General features: G+C 45.3%; 1 protein-coding gene and 1 pseudogene across 1 annotated transcript; both read left to right on the top strand.

Annotated features, from left to right (window-relative positions):
* Window positions 1–14,305: 14,305 nt before the first annotated feature.
* LOC133900148 (probable glycosyltransferase 6) lies at window positions 14,306–15,311 on the top strand (annotated as a pseudogene).
* Window positions 15,312–17,249: 1,938 nt separating this feature from the next.
* LOC133900146 (probable glycosyltransferase 6) lies at window positions 17,250–18,835 on the top strand. The gene has a single exon (XM_062341285.1). It carries the CDS (start codon window positions 17,250–17,252, stop codon window positions 18,573–18,575), a length of 1,326 nt encoding a protein of 441 aa, XP_062197269.1. The 3' UTR covers window positions 18,576–18,835.
* The last annotated feature ends 629 nt before the right edge of the window (window positions 18,836–19,464 follow it).

The raw sequence follows: 19,464 nt of genomic DNA, 5'->3' as shown, positions 1-19,464 counted from the left end.
ATATGGTGTAGGGTAGAAATTATGCAGGCAGAGGCAGGTAAACTATTTTTGGGATGTTCCCGCCATGCCGAGAAGGGGCGCTAAACTGCTGGAAAAAGCAAATCATTCTCTTGTTATGTTCATATAACAAAATCACTGTGCCACCACATGCTTCACCCAATAGGCAAACATCGGAGTTTGACAGGGAGAAGAAACAGTTTAACACCTTCCGAAAATAACAGGTGATCCATATACATTGCAAATATGAAACTGTAAAAATGGGATTTATTCTGATTCAAATCATCTTTACATGAAAATACAGCAAGCATGGACACCGAGCACTCACCATGTACATTCTCCAGCCAAAAACATCAGAGTTTTTATTAGCCCACAGAATGATACATCTCTAGCCAAAACAAAATTTGAAGGAACACTATACTCCAAAATCAAAAATTAGACAACATATGTGATTGTATTTATCGAAATAGACAACATGTAGTCGTATTTACCGAAAATGAGGTGCCGAATATGAATGCTAAAATTATACGTATTCGGCACCTCATTTTCGGTAAATACGACGACATATTATCTATTTCGATAAATATATCGCGTATGTTGTCTAATTTTAGATTTTTGCCAGCACTATACAGCTTTGCTAACCTGTAATTCTGGTGCATCCAGAATACTCTTTTTCTGTTTCATTTACATCCCCCTCACTCAAGGGGAGTTATCAGTGTAATTTAGATTTCTTTTCACATATACGCCAATCCAATAGCAAAACTTCTTCCTTTTGTCTCTCTGTGCACTTCTACTTGATATAATTAAACAAGTAATATATACCAGTCAGTTCTCGCTGTACTCGTATATTGCACCAGTATGATTGAAGCCACATGATACATGGATCGCCCTTGCATTCTTTCCAAATGCCACCATCATAGGCTCAAAATAGTCAACGTCATTTTCATGTCCCTGCAAAGCAGTCGATTGTCAGCACAAGCCAAAACTGCGATTATATGGTGTAGGGTAGAAATTATGCAGGCAACTACAAAAGCGAATCAACACCATTAATTAGTTGTAGTGACAGCAAGTAACCCACCAATTATCCACCAGAGGAATGACCCTCTTTAAAAAAAAAGTACTATTGGCGCCTCCCAACCCCATTATGTAAGGGGCATTTGTTTTTTTTTCCATCGGTGACCCTTAGTGATATCTTATTTGTCACCCTACCCTATATGTATAGATTCGAGACGGTCCGTATGTTATCTTCAGCAGTAATTGTCATTTCCTAAAAATGACAACTGAGTAATTATCCCTATGTGTAAATATCATCACCGGATGTTTTTAGGTGCTCAGAGCACAAAAACAATATGCAATCAAATATGAACTGAGAAACCTTCTTTTAACAACTATTGCTACTATCTAATAGATAACACAGCCATTATTGCCAGAAATCTGATAAGCCAAAAGGAAAACAATTCTTGACAAGTTATAGTGCACCTTCCATTTCAGCTTGAAAAACCAGCACATATTGTGTGTACGGATAGATAGCTTAGAACTAAGTTGAACCATTTGCAGTGACAAGCACATGTTGTACTGTATCTTGTAGTAACATGACAGAACTCAACTCAAAAATGTGTGTGCCTCAAACTATAGCCTAGTAGAACTATCGTTCTATATTCTCGTCACTAGAACTCTTACCACAATTGTTCAACCGAAAAGACACCATGAGAACACATTTTGTACGAAGACCTGAATGTGACACTTGCCAAGAAAGAGATTTTCTGTTTACCAGCAACTGCTACTGATGAGAACCCAACATACCAGTGACAAGGAAGTATAATTATGATACCTGAAACTACTACTGTGTGCTTCCAAACACCCCCCACCACTGCCCCACACAAACACACACACACACACATATATATATATATATATATATATATATATATATATATATATATATATATATATATATATATGCCACTGCGGCCGCGTGGGCGAAGTCGAGGGCTGGAAAGCCCTCGGTGGCGGCCTTGACACAGTTGGAGGCGGCAAGACGGTCTACCCCTACGGAGGCGTCACGGGTGACCACCAGCGTCACGATGAGCAAAACGGCGAGGGAGGTGCCCTGGCCGATCTATTGCTCTTCGTCTTGGAGATGGAGCGAAGATGTATGCACGCGAGTGAGCGGTACGTGATTGTGTGTGCGCTCTGTGTAGCATTATTTGGGTTGATGTCTTGATGTGAGCGGTGGGGAGCTTTTTTCACTTTTTTATCCAGTTTTAATATGGTAGACATCCCAATTATGATTTCTGTTATATTGCTATGATAACTTGCGCCTAGGCGCAATTGCATTACCTTTGTGCCACCCTCAAGTTACGACTGAGAAAAAATAATCAGTTACGGCAACATAATAGTTGAGTTACGATCACATGACAGAAAGTATATAATTACGATTAGATTAGATACCGAGTTACAACAATATATATTTGTAGTAACTAACATATCTTGTGGATCATAATTATACTTCTTTTGTGATCGTAACTAGATGTGTGCACAGAGGTGAACAAGTTACGATCACATGACAAAAGGTACATAATTACAACTAGAGAAGATACTGAGTTACGACCATATATATTTGTAGTAACTGACCTGTAGTAACTGGGGGTGGCACAACAATGAACTATGTAGGGATCGGTGACATACTAAGAGGAGGGTGAATCTTAAAACTATTTCGGCTCCAAACAACATAAGATAAACCTATATCAATTTCTATCTAAAGTGTTCTAGGTTTATCTAATGTGTCTACTCTACCGATCAAAGTGCTTGCAACTTATCTAAGAAGGTAAATTGCAAGTAAGTAAATGCGAAAACGTAAATAAGGTAGAGATAGTAAATTCGGCACAAAGATTTTCTTCTGTGGTATCGATGGCATGAATGCCACCCCTAGTCTACGTTGGAGCTCTACAAAGGATATGCTCCCGATCGACACCCGGTCATGACCTTTGAGCCACTAAGTCACAAAGATAAGACCTCCACCCGGATGATCCACTTGAAGGGTTGCGGGTAGGCTACGCTAGCACAAAATAAATTTTCTCTACCGCATTCAACCAGGAAGCCATGCGAGTAGGGGATCATGAATCGTTACCACTTGACGAGCAGTGCAGCGGAAGAAGAGTTGGAGCAGACCAATCCAACGTCGTGCGCGTCAAGTAGTCGATCGTCAACCTCGTCCCGAGCACGTCCCGAGCACCTTCCGAGTACTCGCGGGTACGTCCTAAGTACTCCCGAGCAGATCAGCACCGCAATAGTAGCAGCGCCTCCACGGTATCCACACGTACAAGGATGTAATCGCCGTGCGCCGGTGTGCTAGCACCGCGCGCCCGGCTAGGGTTTCGAAGGGAGTTCGGGAATAGGAGGCGGCTAGGGTTTCTAAAGAACACCATGCGCCTTGGCCCCTGCCTATTCTTATATAGAGCACACTAATGGGCCTTTAATCAACATTAAAGCCCATTATGACTCTAAACCCTAATGGTCCTTTAATCAACATTAAAGCCCATTAGCAGATCCAATCCGCAAACTCGATCGCCTCTAGGGCATATTACCAACAATCTCCCACTTGCACTAGAGTCAGCACAAGTTTTATATTCCATCCCCTTAAGTGTGTGACCCGTTAGGTTCATGTGTAAACGGCCGCTATCCGGAAACCCTTTTCCGAATTGCAAGTCAATAGCGGTACCTAGCAGGACATATTGACTCCCGAATGCACACAAAGATCATATCGGCTGAACCTTGATATACTCATGCACCAATCCCTTTACCACACGATACCAGTCAAGCTCAAGGCGAGATTCGTGCCACCCTTGTGATAGCTCGACCATTCACTCGATCAAGTAGTGGATTCACCATGATTAACTCTTTAATCACATTGGCATGGCCATGCACTTTCCAATCCAACTACCTCGAGGGGCCCAGAGATATCTCTCCTGTTATTTAGGAGAGGTAAATTCCATCTTGATCACTCACATCCCACGACATGTTTCATAACATACCCGAAAGCAACCTTTATAACTACCCAGTTACGGAATAGCGTTTGGAAGCTCCTAAGTGTGTTACTACACATTCTGGAATCAATGATGATCTCAGGTCAAAGGATTCTGTAGGTACACCATTTGAGATAACAACTGATGGCACATTAAAAATAACAATCCCAGCAGTATCTCAGGGTGGGTCTATCCAACATCATGTTCTCTAACATGTGTCCACATTACTGATTTGATATCTCCATATCTATGATCCGTGAAACATGATCATCATTCAGTCAAATGTGCTAATCTATAAATCATTATTGTCCCACATAATGATATGAGATTAGGGACTATTTAGAATAATATCATAAAAACAAAGAGTTTCACAAACAAGTCACATACTTGCTGATCAATGTAAATGATAATTATTCATGGAACCAGATAACAATTATCCAAAAGTACATTAGCATAGACAGAACACATTCTCTCACATGCACTAGAGTCTATCCCGCAAGTATCTAATACCCATAGAGCTCAAGTGTGCCTCATGCTTGGGCTGTGAGAGAGGCTTCGTCAACGGATCAGCAATATTCGAATCCGTGTGCACCTTGCATATTTTTACATCACCTCTATCAATAATCTCTCGAATGAGGTGATAGCGCCGAAGTATGTGCTTGGACTTCTGGTGCGACCTAGGCTCCTTGGCTTGTGCAATGGCACCACTATTGTCACAATAGAGGTCCATTGGACTGGACGCACTAGGGACCACACCCAACTCAGAAACAAATTTTCTGATCCAAACAGCCTCTTTTGCAACTTCCGAAGCTGCGATATACTCGGCCTCTGTCGTGGAATCAGCAACCGTTTCTTGCTTGGAACTCTTCCAACTCACCGCACCTCCATTAAGGCAAAACACAAAACCAGACTGCGATCTCGAGTCGTCCTTGTCGGTTTGGAAGCTAGCATCGGTGTAACCATTTACAACGAGCTCCTCCTCACCTCCATAGACTAGGAACATATCCTTAGTTCTTCTCATGTACTTGAGGATACTCTTTACTATAGCCCAGTGACATTCACTTGGGTTCGATTGATATCTGCTCGTAACACTTAGAGCATAGGAGACATCTGGGCGTGTACAAAACATAGCATACATGATGGACCCGATAGCAGAAGCATACGGGATCGCACTCATCCTCTCGAGCTCATCAGATGTCTTAGGACATTGATTCTTGCTGAGAGTGATGCCATGTGACATTGGCAAGAAACCTTTCTTGGAATCCTGCATATTGAACCGATTCAATACCTTGTCAATGTACGTGCTCTGGCTTAATCCGATTAGTCTTTTCGACCTATCTCTATAGATCTTTATGCCCAATATGTATGCTGCCTCTCCTAAATCTTTCATTGAAAAACTCTTTTGCAATGAAGATTTGACAGCATCGAGCATTGGAATATTATTTCCGATCAATAATATGTCATCCACATATAAGACCAGAAACACAAGTGCGCTCCCACTAGTTCTTTTGTAAACACAAGGCTCTTCTTCATTCTTGATGAAACCAAACCCTTTGATCACTTCATCAAAACGAAGATTCCAACTCCGAGAAGCTTGCTTTAGTCCATAGATGGACTTTTGCAGCTTGCAAATCTTCCCAGCATTTTTCGGATTGACAAAACCTTCAGGCTGTGTCATGTACACATCCTCACTTAGGTTTCCATTAAGGAAAGCCGTTTTGACATCCATTTGCCATATCTCGTAGTCGAAATATGCAGCAATTGCTAGGAGAATCCGAATAGACTTTAGCATTGCGACGGGCGAAAACGTTTCATCATAATCAACACCTTGAATTTGCCTGAAACCTTTTGCCACCAATCGTGCCTTATAGATGTGAACATTTCCATCAACGTCTATCTTTTTCTTAAAAACCCATTTACACTCGATAGTTTTCACGCCATCAGGTGGATCGACCAAGTTCCAAACTTGGTTTTCTCGCATGGATTCTAACTCGGATCTCATGGCTCCAAGCCATTTTTCGGAGTCTGGTCCCACCATTGCTTCCGAGTAAGTCTTAGGTTCATCATTGTCCAACAATAATATGTCGCGCTTCCCCGTGGTTAGGAACATAAACCGCTCGGGTGCACGACTGAACCTTTCCGACCGACGTGGGGCTGGTGTCTCGACAACAGGTTCTGCAACATCTTGCATACCGAGTTGTGGTTCAATAGGAGCTGAAACACTTTCAAGTGGTTCCCGAATTTCTTCGAGTTGCACCGTGCTCCCACTAACTCTCTTCGCGAGAAACTCTTTCTCAAGAAAGACACCATTCCGGGCGACAAACACTTTGCCTTCTTCCCGGTTATAGAAATAATATCCTTTGGTTTCCCTAGGATACCCCACAAAGAAGCATTTATCAGATTTGGGAGTGAGCTTATCAGACGACAAACGTTTTACATAAGCCTCACAACCCCATATCTTAAGGAAAGATAATCCGGGACGCTTTCCGGTCCATATCTCATATGGTGTCCTCTCTACAGCCTTAGATGGAACCCTGTTTAACGTGAAAGCAGCAGTTTCTAGAGTGTATCCCCAGAAGGACAATGGAAGATCAGATTGGCTCATCATCGACCGGACCATGTCTAACAAAGTTCGGTTCCTCCGCTCGGACACCCCATTCCATTGTGGCGTACCCGGTGGAGTTAATTGTGGAACGATTCCACATTGCCTTAGATGATCACCAAATTCATGGCTCAAATATTCACCTCCACGATCTGATCGCAGAAATTTAATTGTCTTGCCTATATGATTTTGTACTTCATTCTGGAACTCCTTGAACTTTTCAAAGGATTCAGACTTGTGCCTCATTAGGTAGATGTAACCATATCTACTAAAGTCATCGGTGAAAGTAATGAAATACTGAAAACCACCTCTAGCTGTAGAACTCATCGGTCCACATACATCTGTATGTACTAGGGCCAATAATTCATTTGTCCTCTCACTTCGACCAGTGAAAGGCGTCTTAGTCATCTTGCCAAGTAAACAAGACTCGCATGTATCAAATGATTCGAAATCAAATGAATGTAGAAGACCATCTTTATGGAGCTTCTGCATACGCTTCTCATTTATATGACCTAATCGACAATGCCAAACAAAAGTGGGATTCAAATCATTAAGCCGAGGCTTCTTTGTATCAATGTTATAGATAGTTATATCCTCAAGATCCAATATATATAATCCATTTACTAATGGACAATTACCATAGAGCATACCATTCAAAAATATCGAACAACACTTGTTCTTTATTATGAATTCATAACCATCTTCTTCCAAACATGAAGAAGAGATAATGTTTTTGCCCAAAGCAGGAATATAATAACAATTATTTAATTCCAAAACTAATCCTGAGGGTAGCGATAAGGAGTAAACGCCAACGGCCAACGCAGCAACTTTTGCACCATTACCGACGCGAGCATCCAATTCGCCTCTTGCACACTTCCTAGTCCTTTTCAGTCCCTGCAACGATTTGCAAGTATGAATCATTGATCCGGTATCAAATACCCATGAATCATCAGGACGAGTAGCAAGATTAATTTCAATAACATTTATACCTGAAGAGGAAGTCTTACTTCCCTTCTTCTTTTTGAGTTCTTCCAAGTACAATTTGCAGTTCCTCCGCCAATGACCAGTCTTATGGCAGTGGTGGCAAGTGTCAGAAGCGGCATGGCTAGCCTTGGGCTTTCCAACAGGTTTAGGCTTAGAGCTCGAGATCTCATCCGAAGTTTTAGCCTTACCCTTGCGCTTTCTCTTCTTGCTATCCTTTTGAACCATCATCACATGACTAGAGCTCTTCTTAATGCTTTCCTCAGCAGTTTTTAGCATCCCATGCAATTCAGTCATGCTTTTCTCCATGCTGTTCATATGAAAGTTCAAAATGAACGGCTCGAAGCTCGCAGGGAGCGACTGGAGAATTACATCCGTAGCCAACTCAGGGCTAAGGGGAAAACCAAGTTTTTCCAGGCTCTCAATGTAACCAATCATTTTGATCACATGAGGACTGACTGGACTGCCTTCTGTTAACCTACACGCAAACAAGGACTTTGAGGTGTTGTACCTCTCGGCCCGAGCATGGTTCTCAAACATGCCTCGGAGTCCCACAATCATATCATGGGCATCCCTGTTCTCATATTGCTTCTGAAGCTCAGAGGACATACAGGCAAGCATGAGGCAGCTAACATCCAGTGAATCGTTGGTGTGCTTCTCATAAGCCCTCCGATCCGTGGCAGGAGCATTATCAGCTGGTTCATCAGGATAGGGGACCTCTAGAACATATTCCTTTTTCTCTTGTTTGAGAACAATTCTCAGATTTCTATACCAATCAATAAAGTTTGTTCCAGAAAGCTTCTCTTTTTCAAGAATCGATCGCAAATTAAAACTGGAAGTGTTACTAGCGGCCGGTGCCATAATCTACAACAGAAAATGCAAGTTCAGCACTATGCCTATGTGAATCTTCTATTAAACAATTTAACAAAAGATACTCCACTATATGTGTTTTCCCTCTAACAACATATAGAGGATCAAGATCCATATTCAACTAAGTTCTAGTGAGCTTTGGCATCACTGCTAGAAACTTAGTGACATAGGTAAGCAACGCCTTGCTAATCACATCCCTATGTGACTCTTATTTGCTGGGTGGCATCGAATGCCCCGGCGCCCAACACCATGCCCCAAAGCCCAAAACCATTTTGATAGCTTTATCAAGTAAACCAATACTATGCGTGTGGATGTCTGACATCCACTCTAACTGGTTAAGATAAATAATGGCACCCTGCTTTGGCAGACCTACCACACAATGATCAAAACCTTTGTAGGTGCAGCTATTGGAAGGGCATCAATTACTCTTGATTTTTCTGAGGGAAACTACTCTATCATGAAAATCATATCCACCACATATAAAACATGAAAGAATAGTATGACAGGAACATAAAAACATCACAGGCAATCATATTAACTGTGACATAGTATGGCCCCTTCACATGGTGATCTTCATCGCCACGGTTCCTGTCCTCCGGGTCATCATGCTTTAAATCTCCATGATCTTGTTCTAGTCTATTACACCTAATAGCACTAGATAAATTACATGAGAAGAAGCATCACAAGTCGACACGCAGGCCGTTATACAATAACATGACAGCCTTGGGCTGCAATTAACCATGACACGCAGGCCATGAAAAATTACACACATGCATCACATATCACAAGGCCATACCAGTCACAACATTATCTGCAAAAACGAGTTAAGCGTAGAATCGAATTCTAATGTCGTGATGGGATCATGTTATTACAACAATCTATGCGTGTACGCGACGGCAGTCCCGCTGGCCGGTCAGCGGGCGGGGGGTCGAGGGGGGAGCCGCCCCCCGCGGGTTTCATGGCAGCGCCCTGAAAACCTCTCGAAAATACATAGATCGCATCTATGAAATCGCTATGAAAATCTCATCGGATCGATCGTATCGAGCCAATTCCGAGTCATTCATAATGTCTCAATTTCCATTAGATCAATCCCATTGATCATCGCGTGAGGTTTTTCCAGAAACGATGACAGCACACATGACCTCGATCTGCTGTTCTCCCGACCATGTCGCGATGCATGCAGTTAGCCCCGATGGTGATTCCAGCCGGTAGGGGCAAGTCGCACGCAAAAACAGGTGGGAGATCGAGCTAATCTTTTTGGCTATGTGGTTTCATCGACTGGCATCTCATCCAATCTCTAATTCACCTAACCAACCGTGCATTGATCAATCCATCATATGAACTGATCAAAAACAATAGATCTAATCTATTTCTATCACATATCTTCTATATGTGACTGATCCAGATCGAAAACTACGCAGGATGGCTTTGATACCACTGAAGGGTTGCGGGTAGGCTACGCTAGCACAAAATAAATTTTCTCTACCTTATTCAACCAGGAAGCCATGCGAGTAGGGGATCATGAATCGTTACCACTTGACGAGCAGTGCAGCGGAAGAAGAGTTGGAGCAGACCAATCCAACGTCGTGCGCGTCAAGTAGTCGATCGTCAACCTCGTCCCGAGCACGTCCCGAGCACCTTCCGAGTACTCGCGGGTACGTCCCGAGTACTCCCGAGTAGATCAGCACCGCAATAATAGCAGCGCCTCCACGGTATCCACACGTACAAGGATGGAATCGCCGTGCGCCGGTGTGCTAGCACCGCGCGCCCGGCTAGGGTTTCGAAGGGAGTTCGGGAATAGGAGGCGGCTAGGGTTTCTAAAGAACACCATGCGCCTTGGCCCCTGCCTATTCTTATATAGAGCACGCTAATGGGCCTTTAATCAACATTAAAGCCCATTATGACTCTAAACCCTAATGGTCCTTTAATCAACATTAAAGCCCATTAGCAGATCCAATCCGCAAACTCGATCGCCTCTAGGGCATATTACCAACACCACTAAGGCAAGGTCTCATCACTAGCCTCTCTTCCGGTTCATCGCCGTCGTGATTACTTCGGAGCTTGAGCTACAAAGTCAAGGGTCTCCACGTTCCCACACAATCGCCTTGACGCCGCTCCACACTAAGTCAGAGGGTCAACAAGCTTGTCGGCGAGTCACCAAGACTCTAAGATACCGACGTACCAAGAGGTACACTGTTGGATCACTCCTTGATCCACTCTCTAGGCAGCAATCATCTAGCAACTCACTCTCTAAACCTATAAGTACTAACCACTCACTAATCTTGTGCTTAATCACCTTGGATGATCACTTTAAGCACTTTGGTGGCTTGGATGTCTTCTCAGTTGTATATGAACTTCTCTGGACTCCAGCACGCTCAAATAACTAAGTGGATGAGTATTTATAGCCTCAAGCTCGCGTACTAGTCGTTAACCAAATGACTCTACAAAGCTGTTAACACCGGATGATCCGGTGAGAATAATAGTACTAACACCAGATCATCCGGTGAGTACACTCTCACAAACTAGCCGTTAGAACCCCACTCAACCCTCTGTGAACACCGGATTATCCTGTGATGACTCACTGAACACCAGACAAATGCACCAGATTATCCTATGTGTATATGTTTTATTTTGGTGCTCTCTGAGAATAATAGTCCGGTGTGTTCATTTTGTGAACACCGGATCATCCGGTGAGTGTAGCAGAAGAAACTAGCCATTAGAACTCACTCAGACTCATCTATGAACATTGGATTATCCTGTAATAACTTATTGAACACCGGACACATGCACCGGATTATCCTATGTGATAACTTACTTTGAGCACAACAAGCGCCCGTGGCAACATATTTGGCTTCGGCGGTAGATAGGGCTACAGAATTTTGTTTCTTTGAGGATCAAGACACCAATTACCTATCCATGAATTGGTAACTCCCCGAGGTACTCTTCCCATCCACTTTGCAACCGGTATAATCAGAGTCCAAATAGCCTATAAGGTCAAAGGTTGAGCCTTTATGATACCGTAAGCCAAGGTGAGGGGTATGAACCAAATATCTAAGAATTCTCTTAACAACTACAAAATGGCACTCTTTTGGAGTGGCTTTAAGTCTTGCAGACATGCACACACTAAGCATTATATCGGGTCTAGATGCACAAAGGTAAAGTAAAGAACCAATCATGGAGCGATATACCTTTTGATCCACGACCTTTCCATCTTCGTTGAGATCGAGATGTACATTTGCTTGCATGGGAGTCTTGATGGGTTTAACATTCTCCATGTCAAATTTCTTAAGCACATCCTTGAGAAGTAAAGCATGAGTCTTATAGGGTAAGGTTGGTAAGCTCAAAATCAACTCTTTCTATGCCACCTTCCCCTCCAAGGACAGCACCTAGCACAACACAAATAGCAGCACTAAGGCAAAGTTCTTCCTCTCATGACTTACCTTCCTTTATCAAGAGGCTCTCAAGGCAATATTCAATGTATGCACTCACAATGCCGTGAAGATAAAGGAGCACAAGGACAGGAAAAATTTGAGGTTGAGGAAGATTGAGGAGAGGCAAAAAGCAATTCATACTCATTTGGGAATTGAGCCTCCATGTTCTTCGATTGCCTCCGAAGAAGAAGTGAGTGAGCCTGAAGTTTTTGAGAACCCTTGAGCTTGGTATGATGAAACCCAAGCTGCTGCAAGGGGTACCGAACCATCCACTTATGCCCAAAACATTGAGGAAGAGACCGAGGAAGAAGAAGAAGACTTGGGTGGTGCCGAGGAAAGCTCTCAGGATGATGATGGAAGTGACGCCAATGGACATGGAGATGAGGACTACGTGGGCAGCGACTAGATCTATCACCTTCACCTTCTCTTTCTTTTTGGTGACTTGATGCCAAAGGGGAGAGATATCTTTATGTCAGCTGTCTGTTCTGCCTGAACCCGAAGTCTCCAGGTTGACCCGGAGGTTCCAGGTTCTGTAGGCATAGTCTGTCTCCTTTATCAGTTTAAATCCTTATCGTTTTCGTTGATGGACATGTAAGATCTACTGTAATATGTGATGAACTATGTGTGGTGTGCTTGATGTCAAACTTTAAATTTGTAAAAACTTAATTTGTTAATGTGAGGTCTTTATGACATTCTATGGTGTAATATTTGTTTCTCTCTTTCTTTATGTGATATATTATGTCATACGCATCACGTTTATCATGTTCACTCACACTCTTTGCACCCCATGAATTCTAAGATATAAGGGGAGCTATCAAAATAATCTTTTAAATATGTGTATTTGATGTCAACATCAAATTTTAATTAATGCACATATTTAGGGAGAGATCATCATATATCTTGGAATTCAAAGTTTTTAATTGAATTATCTTTTGTAAGCTTTAATCGAACTATCATTAATCACCATTAAGTGAGATTGAAAGTGCATCTAGGTCCCCTAAGTGAGTTTTGGATAATTAATGACAAACGATTAAGGGGTTAATGAGTTTAATGAGAATATGCATAGGTTTAGTCACATTGAAGATGTTAAAAGGCGTTGGCGTCCCTTAAAAAGAAAAGAGAAACGGCATGTAGTTACTCAATAAATTAAAATTTGTTTTATCTTTGAATTTGGGTATATGTGTGTCGTACTATAAAGAGGGATGCGTTTATATTGACTTGAAGATGTCTCGATGCTCAAAGTACCCATTTAAACCAAAGATGAGAGACACAAATCACGCCACAAACACCGGAAAGTTATAAGTCTTTGTCTATACCCGGATGTTTCGGGCTGACCCAGAGGTGCTCGGTTTTGGTTTTTAAGCCAACCCGGATGATCCGAGTTGCCGGAGTCTCTGGACTTTGCTCCGATCATGGTTGCTCGGTTAAGGTCTAAATGTTTTAACTAGACCCTCCGAGATTAGTTCCGGCCAGGGGTTCTCGGTTACACGTTCAATTGACAATCCGAAGGTTCCGGGTTGAACCCGGAGTATCCAGGTTAAGCCAGAAAAGCCTATAACAGCTAGTTTTTTGGGAAGGATATAAATACCTTTTCACCTCCTCCTTTCTTTGGCTGCTGAACTATCTTGATACAAAAGCATTCATAGCCCTTCAATAGCTCTCCCTACTCCTTTAGTGTTTTAATTGTTACAAAGATTTGAGAGTTCGGTGTGGGAGCAAGAAATTGAGTGCAACTGAGCCAAATTCAAATCTTGAGCACTTGAGTTAATCATCAAGCCATCGATTCGCGTTCGTTACTCTTAGAGCTTGGAGCTTCTAGATGGCTAGACGTTATTCAGAAAGCATCTAAGCCTGTGGAGTGCCCGAGAAGTTTGTAAAGGTCATCCTCGCCTTCGCAAGGGAAGATGAACACTTGAGTAAGTTCAAGCTTGATCTTTGTGGTCGCTCGGTGAAAAATAGGGTTGAAAGAGACCCAGCTCTTTATAAGCACCTCAACGGAGGCATAGGATCGTTGGATCCGAACTTCGGGAATCAAATTCGTGTCTCATTTGTTTTCTCGAGTTCATACTTGTTCTAGTTGTTATTTTGGACGATTTGCCCTGATCTATGTTTTTTGAGTTTGTGACTGCAGGTATTTGGTGTAAAAACCTCTATGGAACCTTTGAAACCTGTGTTAACATTTAGAACCAACTAGACTCACTTAGATATTCTTAGTTTTCAATTTTGTGTTTCAGTTAGACTATCCGGATTGAGCTCGGAACTTTCAGAATCCGAAAGTTCCGTATTAAACCTGGTGTATCCGGATTCTGTTAATCCGTTATCAAGTTTTATTTTTTAGAATACATCTATTCCCCCCTGTAGATGACATCTAAGTACATTCAAGAAGCTCGCCGGAGCGCGTGGTGATGGTGTCCGGGTTGCAGCCAGGGCCGTGCTGCGGCGCTGTGGTCGATCACCCCCTGCTGCGGTTCCTCAAGAACAAGCTCGACTACTGCCGGCTCCACGGGATCCAGCTCCTGTACAACATGGCGCTGCTGCAGCCGGACATGGTGGCGTACTAGACCAAGATTCCTGTCGTGCGGGGCGCCATGCTCGCCCACCCGGAGGCGGAGTGGATCTGGTTTGTCGACATCGACGCCGTCTTCACCGACATGGACTTTTCCCTCCCGCTTGCCAAGTACAGGCGCCACAACATCGTCTTTTACGGCTGGCCGAAGGAGGTGTACGACGTGAAGTCGTGGGTGGGCCTCAACGCCGGCGTGTTCCTCATTAGGAACTGCCAGTGGTCGCTCGACTTCATGAACGAGTGGGCACGCATGGGCCCCGCCTCGCCGGAGTACGCCGAGTGGAGCAAGGTGCTCAGGGACACGCTCAGCAAGAAGGTCGACAATGAGTCCGACGCCAGTCGACGCTCGTGTACCTGGTTACCTGCTCCTCAAGAACCGGGAGACGTGGGGGAAGAAGACGTACATCGGGAACCAGTACTACTTCCAGGGTTACTAGGCAGAGATCGTGAACTGCTTCGACAGCGTCGCGGCACGGTACGAGGTGGCGAAGTGGGAGGGCGAACCCGGGCTCCAGCGGTGGCACGCGGAGTGGGAGCACCTGCAGTACGCGGCGGCCCGGAATGCGGCCATGAGGGGAGCGGTCCCGAGGCCCGACGGCGGCGGGCAGTGGGGTTGGCGGCGGCCATTCATCACGCACTTCACGGGGTGCCATCCCTGTGGCGGCAACTGGGACCCGATGTACTCGAGGGGGAGCTGCGACGACGGGATGCGCCGCGCGCTCGGCTTTGCAGATGACCAGGTGCTGCGCGCGCACGGTTTCCGCCACGCCGCCCCGCTCAATGACAGCATATTGCCCCTGCCGTTCGACTATCCTACCGTGCGCGCGGGGAACAAATAATCAAGCGCGGCGAGATCGGAGTTGCGTATGTCCATCGCAGTAATGGACATGGCCAGACTTCCCAAAGGTGGACTAAGGAATTTTTCAGCATGTACTCTTGAACGATTACAGTACTAGTAACTACGCATGTGTTACACACAAATAAAATTAATAATATGTGATAGGAGAAGAAAATCATAAAAAATAAAAAGCCAAGGATGTATTGATTCTGGTTATTGGATAAAGATGGAAGAAAATAATAGTGTATTAATATGTTTTAATGCTGATGATACCTATTAATTGTATGTTTTCAAATTGATTGGGGTTTCTAAACAATTAAGAGAGGAGGAGACGGGAGACAATTTTGATTGTTGATTGTTTTTATTATGTAAGATGTATGGTGCACACACGTATACACACTATGCACATACGAGTTGCTGAGAAGATACACAGAGTCACTGCAGGGCTTTGCAAGTGACAGTGACGTCACCGACCTGTTATTTGTATCAATTTTAGCTTTGCCTTTCTCATGCTCTTAAAAATTACCTCACTTAGAATCTATGGACTGCAGAGAGGGACCGGGGATCAAGCAAAGAGAAGATCTACAAAATTCATGTGTCTAATTCCTCTCAGCAGTAGTTAACCTTGTATTCAAATGTACTTAGGAATTACAGTACATTGTACACACATAGAAGCAGATGAATCCGTACAAATCAAAATCATGTAGTTAGGAAAATAGAATCCCCATGACACCAAATTCGGATTCAAATTGGAACTTAGAGCTAAGTTGAAATAGGTGAAACCAAATTTATATTGGATCTTACATCCTTAAAAAAAACCACAGATCTTTCCGCACGCCTTGAGGAAAAAAAAAATGAACATAGGAGAAACTACATGTGCTATTAATAAAACCGAAATAGACACCTAAATTTGGCCAGAGTACTCGAACCTAGATAGTGTGGACATACATCAAGCTCAGTTCCTTCGCCTTTGAGACAGGAGTGTGATATAAATATAGAACTGATTTGACAGTTTACATCACTGCATATACATATGAACATATCAATACAGCAACTGCATGGCGTTGGCATCTCAAGAAACTGATATCGACATGCAGACATACAAATACCTGTCAGCGAGAGCCACCTATGGAGCTAGTTACGCTACTCATCAGTTTTAGGGAGCTTTAGGACTTCGTTTGATTTGAGCCCTAACTTAGTCTCATCAAAATTTTAATATCACCAAAACGTAGACAATACCAAAATACGAACGAAAAAATATTGCTTGAATCGCAGCCCTGACAATTCACATGCAATACCAACCAAACGCCCCTATAGCCTGTCATCCATCTAATACTTTAGGAAGGTGCAACAACATAGTTAAACAAGGAGGATCATGTAGATAATTAAGCTCAGCTCACGATCCAAAACTACTATCTTCTGTGATTGGAGAGAATACTTGTAGATTCAACCTTTAAGCTCAGCTCGGTGATTGGTTGGTGATCTGGTTTGAGTTTTTGAGTGATAAATATATGTATATAATCTTTTTTTTTACTTAAGAGAGTACAACTAGCTTTATTTTCTATATGCACTCTGCGGATCACCAGTCCCCAGAACTGAAACTGTCCAGACTACAGAAAAAAATGGAATGACTCCGATCCCTAGCCGCGTCCCGCGCCGAGGCCGAGGCCGAGGCCTCACGTGACCACCGAGCGCGAGCGGCGAAGGCAGATGCCGCGCACCCGCGACGGCCGAGCCCGCCCGCTGTCTCGGCCTCCCCGCTCCCGAGTCGTCGCTCCGTCTAGTCAGTCACACACCACGCTCCTCTCGTCTCTCTCCTCCCGTCAAAAAGGGCCGCCACCCGGGACGAGAGAGCTCGCGCGAGGTCTTTCGCCCTTCTCCGCTTGAAAACGCACCGCTGCGGCGCCGGTGCGGCGCTGGCGAGTCAAGAGTCAAGAGTATGGATGCGCCGGAGGCCGCGCCGTTCGGCGTCTCGGCGGCGCGCAAGGCCACCCCACACGGCCACGTCGTGCTCGCGGGCCGCGCGCGCGACGCGCTCGTGTTCGCGGCCGGCGCCGCGGCGGCCGTGCTCGTGGTCCTGGCGTCGGCGTCCGTCCTCGCGAGCGGGCCCAGCCTGTTACCCGCCGTCTTCCCCGCCGCAGAGACGCGCACGTTTTACGACGACCCGGAGGTGGCGTACACCGTCGACCGGCGCATCACGGGGTGGGACGCCAAGCGCGCGGAGTGGCTGCGTTCGCGCGGGCTCAGCGCGGAGGCGACGGCGAAGCGCGTGGTGATGGTGTCCGGGTCGCAGCCGGAGCCGTGCCCCGGCGCTGCGGGCGACCACCTGTTGCTGCGGTCCCTCAAGAACAAGCTCGACTACTGCCGCCTCCACGGGATCCAGCTCTTATACAACAGGGCTTTTCTGCAGCCGGCCATGACGTCCTACTGGGCCAAGATCCCCATGGTGCGGGCAGCCATGCTCGCCCACCCGGAGGCGGAGTGGGTCTGGTGGGTCGACGAGGACGCCATCTTCACCGACATGGACTTCTCCCTCCCGCTCGCCAAGTACAGCCGCCACAACTTCGTCGTCTATGGCTGGCCCAAGAAACTGTTCGAGAAGAAGTCGTGGCTGGGCCTCAACGCCGGCGTGTTCCTCATCCGCAACTGCCAGTGGTCGCTCGACTTCATGGATGAGTGGGCGCGCATGGGTCCCACCTGGCCGGAGTACGCCCGGTGGGGCAAGGTGCTCAAGGCCACGCTCAGCGACAAGGACGACGACGTGTCTTGCGACCAGTCCGCGCTCGTGTACATGCTCCTCAACAACTGGGCGAGGTGGGGGAACAAGACCTGCGTCGAGACCGAGTACTACTTCCAGGGCTTCTGGAAGGGCGTCATGGACCGCCTCGACGGCGTCGCGGAGCGGTACGAGGCCGTCGAGCGGCGCACCCCGGGGCTGCGGCGGCGGCACGCGGAGCGGGAGCACCTGCGGTACGCCGCGGCGAGGAACGTGGCGGTGAGGGAGGCAGTCCCCGGGCCGGCGGGCGGAGGGAGCTCGGGGTGGCGGCGGCCGCTCATCACGCACTTCGCGGGGTGCCAGCCCTGCAGCGGGAACCGGAACCCGATCTACTCGAGGGAAAGCTGCGACGACGGGATGCGCCGCGCGCTGGACTTCGCCGACGACCAGGTGCTGCGCGCCTACGGGTTCCGCCACGCCGCCCCGCTCAACGACAGCGTGCGGCCGCTGCCGTTCGACTACCCGGCCGCGCCCGCGCGGAACAGATGACCAGGAGCGGCGAGATCGGAGCTGCGTTTGTCCATGCGAGTGTCCATCGCAATAAGGGCTCGTGCTTTCCCAAACAAGGACCAACGGATTTGGAGCTTATTTGGGCCCTATTTGTATCGATTTGGGCCTTTCTCATGCACTTTATCATTGTTAAACACTTCAGTTCGGCCGCTAAACTTTTCGTGTAGATTTTCTTGGTCCCATTGTAAGAATATTTTTTTTAATTAATGTTGCCCATGTAATTTATCAGATAATCTCAATAATTAATGTTCTACTGTGACGGTTGCTATTCTAAAAGATTTGTAATTATTGGGTTTAAATACCCTCTTCTCTCCTTTCTTTATAACATTATGGGTGTATATGTGTATGTACATGGGAGATATTGTTGGATAAATACACACTTTTAGATTTAATTTAATTTCTAGATAAATCATAAACAGAAACAAATATATCATCATTATTGTGCAACAAGAGTGTAACCTAGACACGTATGTAACAGAACTACGCATTTCTAATACACTCTATAACATGAATGACAAAATATTGCACATCATGATTAAAATAAGATTAATCACATCAAACATATTAATCTGCAGTGAGCGACGCCGAAACCCCCGTGGTGACGATGCAGAAGGTGACGACGAACAGAAAGCTAATCGCGAACAATCAATGGTGATGATAAAGTAGATCACGAGCAGTCACGCGGAACGCTTTCCGAAAACCTTATTCACTCTCTCCTGAAGACGAGTTCCGAAGACTTGCTCTCCTGATCGCTGGTGCATATTGGAGGGATAGGGCAGACTACGTGTGATGGTGCAGCTGAGATAGACAGGCAAAACCTAATTGCGTATATCTATTATGGCGACGACCGATAGCTGTATATAGAGAA

The sequence above is a fragment of the Phragmites australis genome, chromosome 19, assembly GCF_958298935.1.
Source record: "Phragmites australis chromosome 19, lpPhrAust1.1, whole genome shotgun sequence".
Lineage (NCBI taxonomy): Eukaryota > Viridiplantae > Streptophyta > Magnoliopsida > Poales > Poaceae > Phragmites > Phragmites australis.
The sequence above is the reverse complement of the archived record's forward strand: the minus strand, read 5'-3'. Positions and strand labels throughout refer to the sequence as shown.

What these genes read in the sequence shown, in the direction of transcription:
- LOC133900146 (XM_062341285.1), top strand. Translation starts at nt 17,250, where the DNA reads ATGGATGCGCCGGAGGCCGCGCCGTTCGGCGTCTCGGCGGCGCGCAAG.